At 39.0% G+C, this 16668-nt stretch overlaps 1 protein-coding gene and 1 long non-coding RNA gene across 5 annotated transcripts in view; one reads left to right on the top strand and one right to left on the bottom strand.

Moving 5' to 3' along the window:
- Window positions 1–16668, bottom strand: part of JMJD1C (jumonji domain containing 1C) — a 116185-nt gene that overhangs the window by 62320 nt on the left and 37197 nt on the right. For 3 of the 4 annotated variants that reach the window (XM_081004852.1, XM_081004849.1, XM_081004850.1), the window contains exon 2: window positions 10716–10880. Coding sequence is in view for 2 of the 4 variants with exons in the window: in XM_081004849.1 (XP_080860975.1) it covers window positions 10716–10880 (165 nt within the window). In the remaining 2 variants the exon portion in view is untranslated. Of the gene's footprint in view, window positions 1–1373; window positions 1446–10715; window positions 10881–16668 lie in introns of those variants that run through there. The other variant, XM_081004851.1, reaches the window with a different exon arrangement.
- On the top strand, window positions 4881–11115 carry LOC308477005. The gene is made up of 3 exons (XR_013986335.1): window positions 4881–4961; window positions 5987–6036; window positions 10971–11115. It is a non-coding gene; the product is annotated as an uncharacterized lncRNA (long non-coding RNA).

Here is a 16668-nt window from a genome sequence, read left to right as displayed (position 1 = left end):
CATATGGATGTTGCTAAATTTTGGGACTCATGTGATGGTGAGCATTTTATCTACCAAACCTTCAAAAAATCCGTTTACGGATACTGGAATATTAAAAGTCTCCCTTTTATAACTATGGGTGTAGACATACATTTTGAGCAGTATGCAGCTGCACATGACTATTATTAGACCACAGCACATTACACTTCTATTGGTATACACACATTTAAAATACCATATGAAATAAACAGTGTTCATTGGCTATCCTGGCACATGGAATTATGGAATAAGACATGGTAAGAAACAGAACACATCTGGGAAAATACAGACTACTCAAAAGAAAGAAAGAAAATAAAAACTGAAAGAAGCATTGGTCTGTACATAGCAAATGTATATGCAAGTAATTCCAAGTCAGAAGATATTAGTGGGGCGCTTCTGTTGAGCTTACCAAACTAAATACAAGCGGATATAATGGTATATGTCTACCACTAGCCTTCACAATGGGAGCAGAAAAATACTGACAAAGCATTATTTTAGCCTTTCCCAACCTAATGCCCTTCAGATGTTGTTGGGTTCCAACTTCCACCATCCCTGATCACTGGCCACGCTGGATAGATGAGAGATGTAGTCAAAAATATATGAAAAGCACCAGTGGTTAGGGAAGGCTGCTTTATTTATCAACCCAGGGAAACATGCAGAGAAAGATCTGATGATTTTTCTGTTATCTGTCCAGGAAACAATAAGGCTAAAGAAAAGTTAGGAGTCACATTCACATACATTTTGGAGGTCAATTTGTTAAATCAAGAGGTAGTAACTAACTGGAAAGATAAGTTATTTTAGACTTGTTTCTCAAAGCTATAATGAAAAATTGATGGTACAAAAATGGCATGTCACTAAGGTGAAAGCAGTCATATCATGTTAAAGTCAAGATAGTCTAGAATGAAGAACAATGGACTAAATGTTTTTAAGCCACAGAAACTAGTAAGCAAAGTCCAAAGAGAACCTCAAACAAAGGGTCCAGGGAGAATTGCCTTTTTCTAAGGAGACTAGTTGCACACTGGAGTATTAGTAATATTAAAATCAAGCAGCTTAAAAAAGAAACCAAAATAATTCACATCAAGCAAAAATGTTCAAACCTAGCACATACAAAATGTAGCTAGGGAGTGATGCACTACACCCCCAGATAATCCTGTGTCAAAATGAGACTATTTTACTCTTAGTTCAGAATGGGAAATCTCCAGCTCATGGACTGAATTTGACCCACAAGGCCATTTCCCCCCAAAGCACACCAACCTACTCCCTACCAGATGATATGTTGTGTCATCAAGTGCAGGACAGGTAGAGAGATTCAACCGGATTAGCGGCATTATTTGACTTCCCTGTGGCAAACTTACTCATGTAGCTGATCAGTGTAGGAAGCAGCTTTCCAGCCCTATGTTCTTTGCTTCCCAATTGGCAAGCACAGGGCTGGTAAAAGCCCCTTGTGCTGTAGTTCTCAAGTGCCTGAAAATCAGTTGGTTGTTGGGACAACCTATCCATCAAGCATCTGACATCATAATGTCAGATTATTGACAGATGGGTGGTCCTGCCGACCTATCAAAATTGGCCTGTGTGGGTAGGAGCAGGTAAGGATCTGGCCTCCCTGGACAAAAAGGTTCACCCCAGTTGCAGTGGAGCACAGTAAGGCACAGGAATATAGGAAGTTGCCCTATACGGAGTCAGACTAATGGTTCATCTAGCTCAGTCAGCAGTGACTGGCATAAACTCTCCAGGATTTCAGGAAAGGATCTCTGTCAGCCCTACCTGGAGATGCTGGGGTTTGAACCTGCAACCTTCTGCACACAAAGCAGATGCTGTCCTACTGAGCTACTGCCCTGTCCCCAACCTCAGAGATGAATTGCTGCATTGAAGTATAGCTATGTTAAATGAAGTCACATTAGCAATCCCTACATGGAACCTGTACAAAACTAATCCCTCCAAGAACCTTCTGCGGCTGAATGTTCTTCTCAGAATAAAGGAGCTAGCAAAATCTGTACTGAAACATTATTTCTTGCTCAAAACCAATAGAAAAAAGGAAGAAGTATGGCAGTCAAGGCAGTAATGGGCTGAAAACAGTATCTAGGATTCTTGCTTAAAATCACTTTCAACAGTCTTAGCCTGTAAGAAGTGATGACATTTCAGATGTCCTTAGTGCAGAATGATGGGTCCAAAAATGCAATAAAGTATAATAATGTGTGAATTTTGTAATCAAGGGAATGACAGGGCTGGTGTTTTCCCCCCCATTCTGATAACATCAGTAAGCAAATGCATGGGTCAGCTTTGAAATATATCTTTCTATTGAATGTGCAAGTACGTCAGCAGGCTACTCCTAATGTTACGAAATATACATGTTCACAAGTATACACCTGTCTGCACCATACACAAGGAATTGTTACACACAATTCATCCACACACTTCAGAGGTGGGAAGACTGAATTTTGTTACGGTAAACTGAAAGGCAATATAAGCCAAAAGAAACCTGCTTAGAGACAAGGAGTATGTTTAGAGTGTGAACACTGCTGAGCTTGCTCACATCACAGCCACTCATCATTCTTATTCCATTCATCCTTTGTTTTAAGGTTCCATTAACTGTATTTTGGTAGAAACATTATTTCATGTGCCTTTAAAACACATAAAACATGTGCTGATGTGACACAGTGGTTAAAAAGCATATGTCCTAAGCTCACATTTGGCTACCTTACAATGCTGGGGCAAATGCAAAACATTCCAACCACTTGTTCTATTGATATTTTCTCCAGCAATAATGGAACAAATCTCCAAATTAACTTACATTATTTCACCATAAGGACCAAGGGTGTGCCACAATTTAAAATACAACTTGAAAACTGTTTAAAACAAATTACTATCACAAGAAATTATTTTTACTGATTTCTTTCCCTCCACTTCTAACCTGGGAAGTTATTTTAAACAACCATAAATAAGCAGTGGCAACAGCAACAACAACAACAACTTGATGTTGACGCTTCAATTCATTGGTGCACAAAATATCTGTGCAAAATGTTTCATTTCTCTATAATGACAAGACAAACATGTATTAAAACGCAATCAAAACTGACAGGCAAAGTTTGTATATCCATGTATTAATAGCATTCAACAAGCAATACATTAGTATCTGTTGCATTAGTAGTCCTACTAAAAATATAGGTCTTGTTTAAAGCTCAAGGGACTTGTTTTCATGATCAAAGCTAGAGTCATTTTTTCCTCTGAATCAACCATCTAAATTTTACACATCAGGGAATTCTTAGACATCTTACTCCCTTTCCTACAACGTCAAAACCATTTCAGCAGTTTGCTGCTGTTAACCCTAAATTCCATTGACTATTCATATCACAGTCTGCATGCCCAAAGTAGGAAAGAAAGTGGAGAACCCTCTGAGTATCCACAGGATTTTTAACATTTTACCTTACTACAAACACTAGCTACTTGGTGTGTAAACTACAGTGATTTAAAGGCGTCACAACAAATTGTGTTAGAATGACCTAAACAAGCAACAGCACTTGGATAGTTTAAGTATTTTACCTATGTTCTTCAAGAAAACTATGACACAGGGTTGGTGCAGATGTAACACTGCCTGTTTCTTAACTATCAACTAAGGGATGGGGACAAACAGCTGTTTCATGCTAACTTCTAATGTGCAAAATTTCCTTACTGGCCTAACAGTGGTTAAAAGGTTGCAAACTGCTGCTAACAGGGGGTTCTTGAAAAAAGGGGTGTGCTAATTTTCGCTTAACTAAGATTAAAGAAACAAAACCTGGAAAGCATGGTGCCCCCTACGTTCATTCTCCTTAATACAGAATATTCTACCACAACAGGATCTCGTCATCTCATTCTATGCTTATGTAAACCAGACCTAAGAAAATACTGTATCTGCATGAATATAAATGCAAGGCTAGTTCAAACTCGTAAATGTGTGCTACTAGAACAGAGTTTAATTGTGGCTGCTGTATTCTAATACTTCACCAGCAACTGTTTTGCAGTAAAAAAAAAAATTTGAAGTAAAAAAATGCAGGCAAAACTGAGCAACTATGTAAATGTAGAGTGAGAGTGACTGCGTAACGTACACCACAATTTATTTCAGAAACCAGCATTACAAAGTATTGAGGTATACAAACTTTCACACTTGACAAACTTCATTTAAAGTTATAGAATTTATAATATTTCATTAAGCCACCATTTGCTTCATCTCACAGTCAGGCATTAACTGTCAAGCAATCCATACCATAACCTTAAAAAAAAAACAAAAACAGAGCTCTCTTTGTTTCTTGGCATTGCCAGTCCCCCTATGGACCAAAACAGCACACAGAACTGCACTTAGCAAACAATCCATGACCTTCAATTACTGTCTTGGCTTACAGCCACGGTACTAGTGTATTTCTGCTAACAGTGTGCCCTACTTTACAGAAAAGTTATTCAATGTGGCTCAAACACAAGCTCAGTTTTCCTTTATGAAAGAAAAACTGATCCTAATGATTTGTGACTTCAGCATATAAAAGAAATGTTAGTAGTCGTGAGGATCTAAACATGTACATACAGCATCTGAGTATGCAGAATGGTGGTCAAAGTTCCCTTGAGAGTTTAAACTATATGGCAAGATTATAAAAAAAGAATTTTTTGTTTGATAAGCATTGATAGCTCCTAAGGTTGAAGAAAGACTAAGATAGATTTCTTTCTGTCTCAAAGAACTCTTATGAACTTTTATCAAGAAATGCTACTTCTTTATCAAGAAATGCATGTGCTAGCGTTTGTTCATTAACCTCTACAGAAATTGTGAAAAATATTTATATATAACTCTGCTAGAGGAGCTGCTCTGTACTGCCAACAGCAACGCTTCACTGCAACTCCTTTGCTGAAGTGTAGAACAAGATGGATAGCCAGCTGGAGGGCTTTTATCTGCAACTTGGATGACAGCCAGCACTGAAAATGTGAGTCACTTCTGGAAGGCTGAGAGCATAACAGACCCAGAGAACAGCAGAAGAAAGGGAAAATTGAAAATGCACACTTCCTTCCAAGACATATTCTAGTTCAACATTACTTTTACTTATCTAAAAGTTCAGAGAGAGAGAGAGAGCGCGCGTGCTATAAACATAAAACTTTTGCTGAAATCTTATATTATCATTATTATCATTTTGCTGCTGTTGAAACAGACCCCAAATATATGAAAGACTGCCCTAGAGACCTTCTTGGGAGTAAAGAAGGAGAGGCTTTGGCACCACCCACCAAGCAAAAGCTGGTGGGAAGGGCATTATCTGTGGCAGTGCTTAAGTTGTATAATGCCCTCCCTACAGAAGTATGTGTGGCACCTTCATTATACAGTTTTTGTTGTGTGCTGAACCCTGGCCTACGATGCCTTATAAGGCGGGGGGGGGGGAGAGAAAGAGAGAGAGAGACTATATGGACCCACTTTATTCTTGTGATTGTTTATGTTGGGATGGCATGCTAAACCAAACCTTGGTTTAGCTTGGTGGTGCAGCAGCTGGGGGATGGGGGGGATTAGGAGGAACAAAGCAGCTATGAGCTCTTTTCAGGGAGCCTGCATATTCATACTAACCCAACGTTTGGCTAAGTGTGTTGTTCGGACCAGGCAAATCTTGTGTAAAAGGGAATACAGTGATGCTTCCGTTTCGGAGCCCCATTCGCAACATGAACAGAATGCAACCCGTGTCCACGGGTCGTGATTTGCCGCTTCTGCACATGCGCATGACATCATTTTGAGCATCTGTGCATACGCGAGCGGCGAAACCCGGAAGTAACCCTTTCCGGTACTTCCGGGTCGCCGTGGGACGCAACCTGAAAAGATTTAACCCGAAGCGTCTTTAACCTGAGGTATGACTGTATTTTGCAGCAGGGTTAAGATCCAGAGAAGAGAAATTGGAGGGAACAAAATAATCTCAGGTATTTGAGGGAATATGATTATCGTGTTTATTGCTCTTTCTTTCTTGTATTGGAGGTGCTGCTGTTGTTACACAGTTAAACAACCATGAAGTTTAGCGATGAAAAGTAAGTAAATCACCTAGAGACATTTTGTATTAGGTGACAAAGAAATCGAGTTAATAAGAGTTTTGTGTGTATTAATTGGTCTGTGTCCTATAATACTGAGAATAAAGTGATTTGATCAACAGCTAGTGGCCCCTTCCATTTATGCCCTGGCACTTCCAGTCAGGAATAGAGAGGTGTACATTTAAATGAGCAGCTCTAGTGCAAGGTCCTCTTAGTAAGCTGTACTATGTACAAAGGCAGCTACTCAAAAGAGATGCATTTACTGATTGAAGCTTGTACCATGCTAGAAAACGTTCCTGCATCAACATCATCATCATCATTAAAAAAAGCAATTTAAAATTAAAAGTAATTTTCTTCAGGTAAATTGCTACATTTTAAAAAGGGAGGACAACAAACATTCTATTGATAGAATGTTTGCGTAATACAGATTTAAAACCATATACTGGTGCTGTCTATAACATTTATACTAGAATATATATTTTGTTTTATATAAGGCAAAGAAAAATATGGTCTAGTTTAGTTGAAGACAATTAGCAATATATCAGTGAAGAGATTACAAAGTGAAAGCAGTCACTTTGTTTACAAGATTTGATTAAGAAAGCTTATCAGGCTAGACTGATAAAATTAAAGGCCTTTCCATATGAGGGGGGTTGGGAAGCCAGGTTGTGGTGGTGAAGGAAATGCTATACTACCACTAATCTTAATTCAGTAATAGGAGCACAATAATCCTTGAACAATTGATATGCACTGACAAACCCTTTTAACGGGGAGAAAAACCCTGCTGCAATGTTTACTGGCACGTGGCTGCTGACTGCAGCAGACTAGAAAGCTTCTGAGCTGGTTTCTACTAAATAGACATTTGGGCTTTCTGGGGGTGGGGGGAAATTCCTATGCAAATTAGAGTTATTTTCACCAGAAAAGTTTCAGTTTGCATTGGAAAATTTTGTGATGCCCTAGAGAGTGACCTAATGTCATATATTTGACCTGCATTTAGTAAATAAAACCCCCCAAACCGAGCCGCCCGCTCGGCAAGTCCCTGCGCACTGCACTAAACCCTGCGCACTGCAGGGACTCGCTTCCGTGGCACCAAAAATCGCGTCTGCAGAAGCTGGAAATTGTGGGCACACGCACTCAGGATCCGGCCCGTGGAAGGATCTCTGCTGGAGTGAGCTGGCCCAGGCAAGGTAAACCTTGCCAACCCCTGGTCTTTGAGGAAGAAGTTGCTGTTTTGTTGAAATGTGGGTTGGAAATTTTTCTGGTTCTTTATTTTCTTTTGCAGATTTTTTTCCTGTTCTCCACTACCATGTGCTAAGCTCACAGATGCTATACTTTATGCCTTGGACTGGCCCTGCTCTTTAGCCCTGCTAATCCTTTTCTTTAACCTCAGTCTCACCAGTTCTGCTACCCACTCCTTCCCACATACTCTGTTTTGATTGCTTTCTGGAAGTGACTGCAACTTGACCTCTTAACTATAGATCCATTTTGCTCTTCAAAATATGCACCTCTTTTATTTAGGAACTGCTTGATCACCCCAAACATTTAATTTTGCAAGAAGACACCAGCCCTCTCCAAAGGAAGGCAGGGGAGAGATGGGTCTTTTTGCTTAAGGCAGCAGTGTGAGAATGTAGTATGGAGAGTGAAAGAAGGAGTAGACACACAGTACGTTGGATGCTGAGTCCAGTAAGGCTAGAACAGATGGCATCCAGCTGGGTGTGACTGTGCTGCTATTCCTACCTCTCATCCCCTTAGCCCCAAGAGCTTTCGGACACCCAGCTGGCTTCCTGCTTTGGACATATTTATGGTGAGGGATCTCACAGCACCACTAGCCAGAGGTAACAGTTCACCCATTCTTTTACTCTCATGGGTTGGCTGTAATTCTAGCTGCTGGAGACACTGCTGTTATTGCTACTGCTTAGCACAAAAGCAAGGGAGAGGAGAGAAACCCCACTCTGAGGTGGTTGTTCTACAGTTTGCTCTCTGTAGTAGCTGCAGACTGCCCACTGAATCTGTTATTTAGCAAAGTGTGTTTTCCCTGCCAGAAAGAACACTGAATTAACTATATGCAATTTTTAAAAAGTAGAGGAAATCATGTTATTATCTTCTTCTTTGGTGATCACTCGTAACAGAGTAAGATTGTCTTCCGTGACTATGGTCTTAACAGTGTGTCCAGAGGTGACTGTGGAGGCCAGTTCTGGACCTACTGATATTGTAGGTACTATTCATTAGCACTATGATATTCATGAGATCACAATTTACATTGTACTAATTACAGATGTGCTAACTTTGAGGGCAGAGCATCTTTCTTTCTTTCCTACAACAGGAGCAACATTTTCAAATTTGCTCTCAAGACTCCCCTATGACAACTCCACATTGCCAAGAACAAAAAAAGAGCACACAAACTTGTAAAGAAGCAGTTCTGTTCATGCAACAGAACTTTATCTTCCTCTCCTCTACACTGCGGGAACAGGACCCTCAAAATTTGTTCCAGATCTGATTTGTTCAAGAGCACCCAGGCAGGCCTTTGTGATATATCACTTCTTCCAAACAATGTATCAGTCCCAACAATTTCAACATGTAACATGGGTTCACACACAAAATCAAGGTGAATTACAACAGGTATAATTCCTGCTCACTAAATTAATTGCAAATGTTTAACTTTTAGCTTCTACTAGTCCACTGGTCTTCAATTAATAAACTGCACCCCAGACTAAGGTGGGTTCACAGCAGTGGCACCCCCAATTATTTTTGTAGTAATTTACAAAATAATTTTAGAATGGTTTTTGTAATGAAAGCAAAAAAGAAAAACTAAAAGTTCTTCACAAGAACGGTACAGAAGCTTACAAGCTTCAAATGAAAACCAGTCTTTTCATTTGCTATAGAAATCACACGTGCCTGCTAAACTGCTAGCCTTGCCAACAGGTAGTACATTTTCTGCAATAAACTAAGAACACAAACCTGCAGGCACCTGTTGCCTTTCTGATTCTGAATATGAATGCTTCCAATCTACAGCTATGAAGACAATATTTTAATATTGCAAGATAGAATTAACATTCTGTATTAGGAATACATAGTTTCTAAACCACAAATAAACATCTCAATGTGTGAAAGACACAGTCCCCTTGTCCTCACCATGGCTACCGTTCTTCCACTTCCTCACTGACTCCCCATCCCTGCAAGCAAACCTCTTCACAGCAGCAATTCCTACTCTTTGTCCCTTAATATACACCTTAATTCTATCCCAGATATATTGCTTATCTTTCTTACCCAAACTGTTCAATGATACCCAAGAAAACTCAAACTGGAGGTCCCAAGCAGCAAAGAACAAAGTGCACAGAAATTCAGGAGGGAATACATTAAATCAACCAAAGGCCCTGAAAGGGCTGCAGCTTGGCCAGTCATCCCACATGCATTGGTTATGCTTGTTGTACTAGCCATAAAGATCTTATAGTCTCAGAAATAATCTTCTAAGAGCTTTAAGACTTTTATATAAGCTTTACTAGAGATTCCAAATCACAATTTGGAACAAGAACAAGAAATATGTGCCGAGTTAACAACTCAGGCACATCATAACAGCCTACACAACAACTCACAAAATAAATAACATGAGAATACATAACATCATAAAATGTTGAATCAAGAAGCCGTAAGCCAAACATAGACTGTATAGTTATGTATTTGGTAAAGGAATTAAGCATGTAAATCTGGAGGTGGGGTGCTTACAGCTTACTGAATACGCAAATGTTTTTCATTTCATTGCCTCAAAATTATAACTAAGGCATCACCTACTAATTTTAACCACCCTCCATTCAGAAACACTAGAACTACACTGCAATATTCCTGTAACAATAACACAGCCATGAGATTTCAAATGGAAACAAGTGACTATGGAATTAATGAGGAAGATCCACACAAACAAAGGAAGCAAAGTCAAAGCCTTTTCCCATACAGGCCCTTCAATCTTATTTTTATTCTCTCTCCAACCAACCTTCCAACCTCAACCAACCTTCCAGCACCTAAGGAAGAACAACCTAGAAAATAGGCCCCCAAAAGAGGCTGACAGGAATTTGCTAATATAGCTCTCTTCCAATATCTAGAAACATGTGTTTTGATTTTAAAAGACTAAAAAAACCCAAAAATATTCCTCCACCTCACCCTCAGTACCCACTCACCCTCTAACAGATAAAGTATGGATTTTAAAAAGTGTTCCTTTCAGGAAAGAGAAAACAGGGAAGGGAACAGACTTTGCCCAGAGAGTCAAGCCTCTGTGTACTGAGTATGGGCTGCTCCCTAGTGGTCTCCTCCCTCTGGCTAGCTAGCAAGGAGTCGACAACAGAACGTGCAGCGGCCAAAGAACTTCTAGGCCTCAATGTTGCTGTCTAAAACTTGCTTGGTGTATATTTTGATTATTTTTTAAACCCTGAACTTAATATTCTGAAATGTTTCTATTGCTTTCTGTTAAACTAACACAAGGGCTAAACATTGAGACTCCATGATGATAACAAGGTAGCCATCGGCCTCAATGGAATAACTGAGCAATACTGTATATGCACGCTAACGTCATTTCCCTAACCCTGCTGGAAAAGGCAATATGAACCAATAGGTTGAGGGAGGCAGAGAAGTGGGGCCCAGAGCAGTTTGTATCCTTTGCACCACTGTTAAAAAGAATTTCAATATCTTACCAGTGCAGGCCACTGAATATGCTTGGTCTTTGATCCCTGAGTCTGGCTAGGATCCTTTCTCTTTGCCCAGACCAGCTGGTACTCCACCAAGAAGGCTGCAAAATCTTCATAAACTTTAACCCATTCTCGTTTTTCCCATTCAAGGTCATCAAATTCCACATATACCTGGGGAAATAAAGTAGTTGGAGAAACATTATTGCAATGATACACATACTTTAACAGCAAGACCATAATATTTTATTTCTTTGATTTTAGACTGCTCCTAAGCAAAATCATCAAAATGATAAGTCCTGAGCTGCTGATGTGGTCCGTCACGACACTAGCCTGGGTCAGTATTTTTCAACCACTATTCTGGTGACTTCTGTCTGGTGAGCTTTTGTTTTTGATTCTGTGTTCCATTTAAAAAAACACAACAACATTCATTTGATTACTTCTTCCTCCAAATTCATTTTCCTTTTATGTCATGTATTTTCAAGTTATAATCCTGGGGGCAGTAACTGTCTTTTTAAGTGATCTGTATGGCTGCTTGGAGCCTTTTTTGGCTGAAGAGTAGGATAAAAATTATTTAAATACATATTCTAATTTGTACCTGTGTGAAAGTATTTAAGTAATAACCAAGTTTGGGAACAATTCAGAATTATGCTTTATTTGTTTTCTAGCTCTAATCTACAACACCTCACTAGTTGGAGGCAACAAAATCGACAAAATTTAGCAATGTCTGGAAAATGAAATTCCTATATGTTTCAAATTGAGTTCCTTATTTCTGAAGAATTGTGTTCCTCATCTTTTTTTTGCAAAGCAAGTTTTTGTGCTCCTTCAGTGATAAGCTACCCCTGTGGTTATAAATAAAGGTTTATATAACCATGCTTAGAGAGCCTTAAAATTTAAGGGTAACTTACGAATTGTGTCACAGCAACCCTATATAGGCCAGATTTGTTGCAGCAAGATGCAGATAGGTGTATGCAGATAGAAGAAGAGTGGCCAAATGGATTTTCCTTTGAAGTTTAATGTCAGGAAACAGTAATGAGGAGCAGATCCTAGCTTTGTGGTCAGTTTAAGAAAAGGTTCCACAATTCACATTAGCACTACAATTACAAGACACTTTCCCTACCATCTGCCCCTCATTCTGATTTACTTAAGAGGTCTTTGTTTCCAATAGTAAAAAAAAAAAAAAAGAGAGAGAGAAAAGAGCAGTATAAGGTTTTATACATATTGGACCATTTGCAATGTTAGTCATACTCTGAGTAGACTCATTTAAATTGTTTAAGGCCATTGGTTCTGATGGGTCTAGTCAGAGGATGACTAACCATGGATATCACCCACAGTACATCTCAGACTGAAACAAGGTTATTGTAATTCCATCTTTTCAAAAACCCCAAATTCTCTGCACTCAAAAGCATTTATAAAGCTCTTAGGAATATTAGCACCTGCAGGAAAAGATCCAGCCTTGGAGCTGGTGGTATTGTCAAAGTATTCATCAGATAACTCACATTTTCCTGAAGCCTAACTAGTAGAGTTTAAAATGAACAATACAGGCTCTGTTTTCTTAAACTCCTACACCTAAGCAGCTGCATCGTCCTCTTAAATACTGCTAGAAAAGCTGCCTTCACAGAGAGTCATACAACATCCAGTTCTTAGCCAATAGCTCCAGATGGGCTGTGTTTTGATTTGTAAGGAAAAAAAGCATTTCATACACACATGCCCACAGAAAAGTATGAGACACCAGAATTACATAATTGTCAAAGGCAATAACAAATTCAAGCAACAGAAGTTCACTTCCTTGTTGCTGCAAAATGTACTTATTTCACAACTTGTGCTAAAAAGGTACATATGACAGAGATGTTAGCACAGCAATTGAAAATGTTTTTAGATGCTTAATACTTAAAATACGTTCACACAAACCTGTAGACATCTATCTATCTTACAACTTTTAGAAGTACCTGTTTGGAAACTCTTTTCAACAATTAGAAACACTTAGAAAACAAAACAAAAACTGCTAAAATTGCAACGCTGTGTTACTAAGACAATGTAGGTTTTCTGCCAGCATGAGAGGGAAAAAAACTGTCTAGCCTACTGATCACACCGAGTACTGGCAGTTTTTCAAACATCTGCTAAAGGTCAGGTTTCGCCTGCATGGAACCAATCAATGGAGCTACACAACTCTTAGCACTATACTCAGCTAAAAGAAAGACAATTTCTTTACATAACAACCAACCTACATTATTAAATATTAACATGAACTCTCACCACTTATATGAAGTACAATAAAAAAGAAGCTGAAATAATTCTAAAACTGCCAAGTATGAATCTTATGATATATTCATACTTGGCAATTTTAGAATTATTTCAGCTTCTTTTTTATTGTACTTCATATCTGACACTGCTTCAGTTGTATAAATTGCATCATTGTCAAATTGGTTCAATTGTAAAATGAAGACACTCTCTTTAATATAAGCACACATTTCTAATTACTCATCTTTTCATTTATATAAAACCAAGTCTTACTTTACAATATATAAGAAATCATCATGGAAAAATCAGTGCAGAATGATGAAGCATGACATGGTTGCTCTACTCAGAGATCTGCACTGGTTGCCAACATGTTACCAAGTGAAGTTCAATGTGTTGTTGTTGCTATATAAAGCGCTTAGGACAGTTTACTTGTGGGATTGCCTTGCCCCATATATCCCACTCAACTGCTTTGTTTCTAACACCAGCAGTAACTAGGTAGTGGGGGGGGGGGAGAACTCACTGCCCCCTCCATTATGAAGACTGGTGAGGTGAGTTACATGGGGAGGACTATCTGGCAGCCAATATCAGAATAGACACACAGGATTAGCTATGGAGCAAATTCTGATAGCATCACAGAGACATGGGGGTTGCCCTTTTTATTATTATTTGTGGAACACTTGGTCCTTTAAACTCCACCTGAGACAGAAAATTACCAGGCACAACATCTCTCTGCCAAGTACAGATGCACCTGTTACATCACCACCTGTCAAATAATTTCCAAAATGTGCAGGTACCCAGTACAAGCTGTGGAAATGGCAACTTATGAAAAACAGCTGGACTCCCACTGGTCACTGCTGCTAGCCTTGTTTTTGATCTGTGTGGCACAGTATTGGGGAACATCCTTGTCTCTGTGTTTGGAGGATCGCTGTCCACGGAAAGATACAGAGAGAATGCAGAATAACGGATAGCAGTTGCAACAGACAACATTCTCATTTGAACGCAAAACAGGATCAACTTCAAACTCAGCCTACAATCATGGCTTCACCTGAAAGAAACATAAAGCTAGCTGCGGTTCACCATTCAGTCATAATAGTAAACCACAGTTAGCTTCAAACAAGAAGCTAATGTTTCTGTTCTCTTCCACATAAGGAAAAACATGGGAGCCTGTGCTTTGTTCAGGCTGATGCCTGTGGTGCTAAGTAATGATTTATTGTGTCCAAATGAAGCAATTATCTGTGTCTGGCTGTCCATTGGGAAAGGATGCCTTCACCTCCAAGTTTTTCAATTCTGCATGCCCCATCGATTCTCCCCAGTCTCTCACTAGGTACCACAGTCAGGGATACACTAGTTGGGTGAACTCATGTTGACATTAAAGCAACAGTCATTCATTCACTCTGCGCCAACATATTTATTTATTCATTATTTCATTTATGAATTGCTTCCTAAGAAACATCTCAAAGAAATTTAGCAGTAAAATTATATAGTCGATTTGAAATTGTTTTTATATATGAAATAACTCCAACAGAATATGTTGCTTATCTAACCATATTTGCAGATACCTGTATAATGTTACATTTTATGGACTGTTTTCTCAGCAAGCATCAGATTCTGAGTTGTCCTCCTCTCCTCCAGTCCTCTGAACTGTTTTACACACCAGATCAACTTGGGGACCGGATTATGCAATAAGAATGAAAATTTAAAAAGGCAATCTTTCCCATCTTAAAGAACTAAAGATAGGACTATGCATTGTCTTTCATCTCAGAGCCTGGTGGTTCCAGCTCCCTTTCATTCATTTTCCTGATTGTATGTCACAGCTTGAACCGATATTGTGCTCTGCGATCTAACTGCTGGCTCCAAAACAAAAGGTTACAGAAGGCTTATCATTCAGATTTCTGCTTTAATAAGCCACTTTATATACAAAGCTCTACTGTAAACAGGTTGAGGAACCCAACACCCCCCAAACCACTTAAATGCTTGTCAGTCAGCTTAAATCCACTCTATCCTCACTTTGAGAAAGCATCAACCTTAAAAATAAATTAAGACTCCATCTTACAGCTTTCCCCCTCCAATACCCACCTATTAATTAGCACTCCACCATGTCCCAGCCCAGTTCTAACAAGAGCACAAATTCTTTGAGGTATCCAATAAAAAACAAACAACTGGCCCTGTGGCCCTATAAAAACACTTGCCATAATTAGATAAATGACCAGATTTTTATGACACTAATGAGTCTCTTAAAACACAAACTACAAAACGTGGGAGGAAATTTCAAATTTGAAGTCACAAAACCAAAGGCATAAACCAACAACCTTTGTGTAACATCTTCCCCCATATACATCTAAAATACAGAAGTCTTCTATCAAGATTATGGAATGTGCTATTGAAATTAGGTATTTACCTACATACTGAATGTGCTTCACAAAGATTTTCATTATATGCGAGTCATACTGATTATTTTTTGACTCCATGTCTCCATTGTGGAGGACCAAGACCAACTGTGGCTCCCCACAGTATAGGCACATAACTTCTATGTTGTTAAAAATTTAAGTCTCCTGGTATGCCCCACAGAGGAACTTACGGTCCTCAAATAAAAACATATTGAAGGTCCCAGGCCACAGAGAGGTTAGGCTGGCCTCAACCAGAGCCAGGGCTTTTTCGGCTGCAGCTCCAACCTGGTGGAACGCTCTGTCACAAGAGACAAGGGCCCTGCAGGACTTGACATCTTTCCACAGGGCCTGCAAGACAGAGCTGTTCCACCAGGCCTTTGGTCAGGGCGCAGCCTGACTCCCTCCTTTGGCAATCTTTACAATACTTTAGTTTATGGTTGCCATCAATTTTGATTTTAATTAATTCTTATGATGTTTTTATACTGCTGCACTATTTTAGTGTTGTTAGCCGCCCTGAGCCCGGCTTCGGCTGGGGAGGGCGGGATATAAATAAAATTTATTATTATTATTATTATTATGTTATGGAAACATTAGAAATATATGCAATGTGCACCTGCTAATATACATAATACTGTATGTGAAGGCGGCCTCAATCATTGTCTTATTAAAACACTTCCTATGCAATCACTGTTCATGGCTATATATTGTAAAACAGTTACAGTAGCAGGATGAAAAACATTCTGACAGAAGATATCCCCATTGTTGGATAGTTAGGATGCTTCATGTACTTCCAAACAAGACTTTAAAAACTAAATTACTTATTTACTGATGTTAGATGTGGGGGAGAATCCATAGCATGGTATGATACCAATACATCTGTATAATATGCAAGGTAGATAAGTATCAGCTGTCAACCAGGAAGACGTTGGATCAAACAACATCAGATAACATTAAGAAGCTAACTACACTCTTAACCTCAACCTGCCTTACTACACGCAAGAGAGCTATACAAACTGGTGTTTCGACAGTATCATTAATGAAGGCAACTATTTCATCTATAATAGCAATCGAAATAAAAATTCTCATATTTGAATATATGTGGAAATACTGTATCATTAAAGAGTTAAAACATAAACAGAACGTTGAAGTAGGTATCACAAAAAAAAGTTTATGCATGCTGCTGTACCCTTAGACAACAAAAACTGTCAACTTCACACGATACAGATAACCTCCTGAGATATCTGCCTTTCATTTAATCAAATGATAGGATTCCAGCTGATATTTCTATAGAAAACATTACCTCAAGGATACATCCTGTGAAAACTTGCATATAG

This window comes from Podarcis pityusensis, assembly GCF_964106645.2.
Source record: "Podarcis pityusensis genome assembly, chromosome: 5".
Taxonomy (NCBI): domain Eukaryota; kingdom Metazoa; phylum Chordata; class Lepidosauria; order Squamata; family Lacertidae; genus Podarcis; species Podarcis pityusensis.
Note: the sequence above shows the minus strand (reverse complement) of the source record. Positions and strands in the feature narration are given on the sequence as shown.